Here is a 1955-nt window from a genome sequence, read left to right as displayed (position 1 = left end):
CTGCCCTGCAGACATGGAGTCAGCTGGGACGCATCCCAGCAGGCCAAGGGAGTGCCTTCAGCAGGCAAGCTTCCTGGGATAGACTCTCCCTACCCATGGTGAGTCACACTCTAGTTTTGGATTCGCCGTGTGTCAGGCTTCTGGTGTGAGTCAAAGCCAGGAGTGCATGCTGTCTGCAGGCCTGTATCCCACACTGGGATAAATTCCCTGAGGCCAGGGGAGCTCCATCCCAGCCCCAGGAAAACCAGCTCTGACCGTTGGGCTGGACCTGAGTACGCAGCTCCTGGAAGCCCTAATGGCCTTTGTTCTCAGTGTGACCTTCTTACCGGCACTCCCACAGCTCAAGGGGCTCACAGAGTGGCCAGAGTGTTTGGAAATGTGCCCAAGCCATTGCCTCTCTGGCTGTTCAGGTGCAAAGTGTGCAGCCAAAGTGCATTGAGGTGCGAGGAGAGTGGGAGGAATAAGACATTGTCCTGAGCCCCTAAATGCCCCTCATTTGTCAGGAAAAAGCCTGCTCCATGGGGCTCTACACAGAGCATATTTTTGGCAGGTTCCGATGTTTTCTCACACAGGAAATCCTTGCGCTTCTCATATGGTACTTGAAATGAGAGGCTGTGGCCTGGAGGGCATGGCAGCAATGCGGAATTGAAATGGGAGCGTTGACAAAAACCAAAACACAACCTATGTCATTAATTAGGATATTTTGCTTTGGAAGTGAGTCTGTTGGAAAATTACTGCCCGCGTGCAGTGACTGTGGGCCTGGGGCGGTGCAGGAGCAGTATAAAAGTGGGTCCTGCACCTCACTCTCGCATCCACTCCTCTCGCCTCCCTCTTCTTGGAACTGAGGTGAGTCGGACAACCATTCTCCTCCTCTTCCTCCTCCTCCTCTGGGGTTTCTTTGTTCCTTTGTCAAATGCAGGGTGTTGAGGCTGCTTGCCATGGGAGCAGAGAGGGGGCAGAACATGTGACAAGGAGAGACTCTGGAGTGTGGCTGAAGTTTCTCCTGAGCTATGGGATACGTGGGGATCTCCCTGGTCACTCTTGGCAGGGCTCTTCTGAGGGAAAAGCCTGTGGGTCACTTACACAGCCTCCAACTCTCATCTCCAGTTTGTTCCTTGGCTCTCTCATGGTTGGGACAAAGACTGATACTATGTCATCCCTCATGCTCAGCCTCCCCCTGTCCTCTCTCCCAGGAGCAGCTCCAGCCACAAGACATGTCCTGCTACAACCCGTGCCTGCCCTGCCAGCCCTGCGGCCCAACCCCGCTGGCCAACAGCTGCAATGAGCCCTGTGTCCAGCAGTGCCAGGACTCCAGAGTTGTCATCGAGCCCCCAGCTGTGGTGGTGACCCTGCCTGGCCCCATCCTCAGCTCCTTCCCGCAGAACACCGCTGTGGGCTCCTCCACCTCCGCTGCTGTTGGCAGCATCCTCAGCTCTCAGGGAGTGCCCATCAACTCCGGGGGCTTTGGCCTGTCTGGCTTGGGCAGCGGCATCTGTGGCACGAGGAGGTGTTTCCCCTGCTAAATCTGATGGTGATGGCCCTGGAGATGGAAACCAGGGACCTAAAGGATAGGGCTGGACCGGAGACAAATCATCAGGTTGCTCCTTTCAGATGGGCTGGGCAAGCCCAGCACCCTTTGTAAAAAGACAGGGCCAGCCTGGGCTCTCAGAAAGCACAGCCCATGCCGTCTTTCCCTTCTCCCCATGTCTTCTCTCCCTCTTGTGTCTCTGTTCTCTTGTGCTCCCCTGGGCTGTGAGACCCACAAAGCCAGCCTAGGGAGGACCTGCTGGCCCTCCTCCCTCTGTGGGACAGGCAGATGGACACCTGGCTGGATCTGTACCACAACCATGGGTCACATACTCCTGTCTGCCCCCGGTGTTCTGGCTACTGGAGCTGCCCCTCAGAGCCACCTTATTTTGTTTTCTTTTGTCTCATTAAAGTTCTTCTGCATCCCA

The 1955-nt window shown here is 55.9% G+C and overlaps 1 protein-coding gene across 1 annotated transcript; it reads left to right on the top strand.

The window, feature by feature from the left end:
* Positions 1–746: 746 nt before the first annotated feature.
* LOC135576177 (feather keratin 1-like) lies at positions 747–1955 on the top strand. Its single transcript, XM_065039897.1, has 2 exons — positions 747–846; positions 1194–1955. The coding sequence occupies exon 2, from the start codon at positions 1215–1217 to the stop codon at positions 1521–1523; it is 309 nt and encodes a 102-aa protein (XP_064895969.1). The 5' UTR covers positions 747–846; positions 1194–1214; the 3' UTR covers positions 1524–1955.

This window comes from Columba livia, chromosome 23, assembly GCF_036013475.1.
Source record: "Columba livia isolate bColLiv1 breed racing homer chromosome 23, bColLiv1.pat.W.v2, whole genome shotgun sequence".
In the NCBI taxonomy this organism is placed as follows: Eukaryota; Metazoa; Chordata; class Aves; order Columbiformes; family Columbidae; genus Columba; species Columba livia.
Note: the sequence above shows the minus strand (reverse complement) of the source record. Positions and strands in the feature narration are given on the sequence as shown.

Excerpts from the sequence above, each read along its gene's own strand:
- LOC135576177 (XM_065039897.1), top strand. The coding sequence starts at position 1,215 with ATGTCCTGCTACAACCCGTGCCTGCCCTGCCAGCCCTGCGGCCCAACC.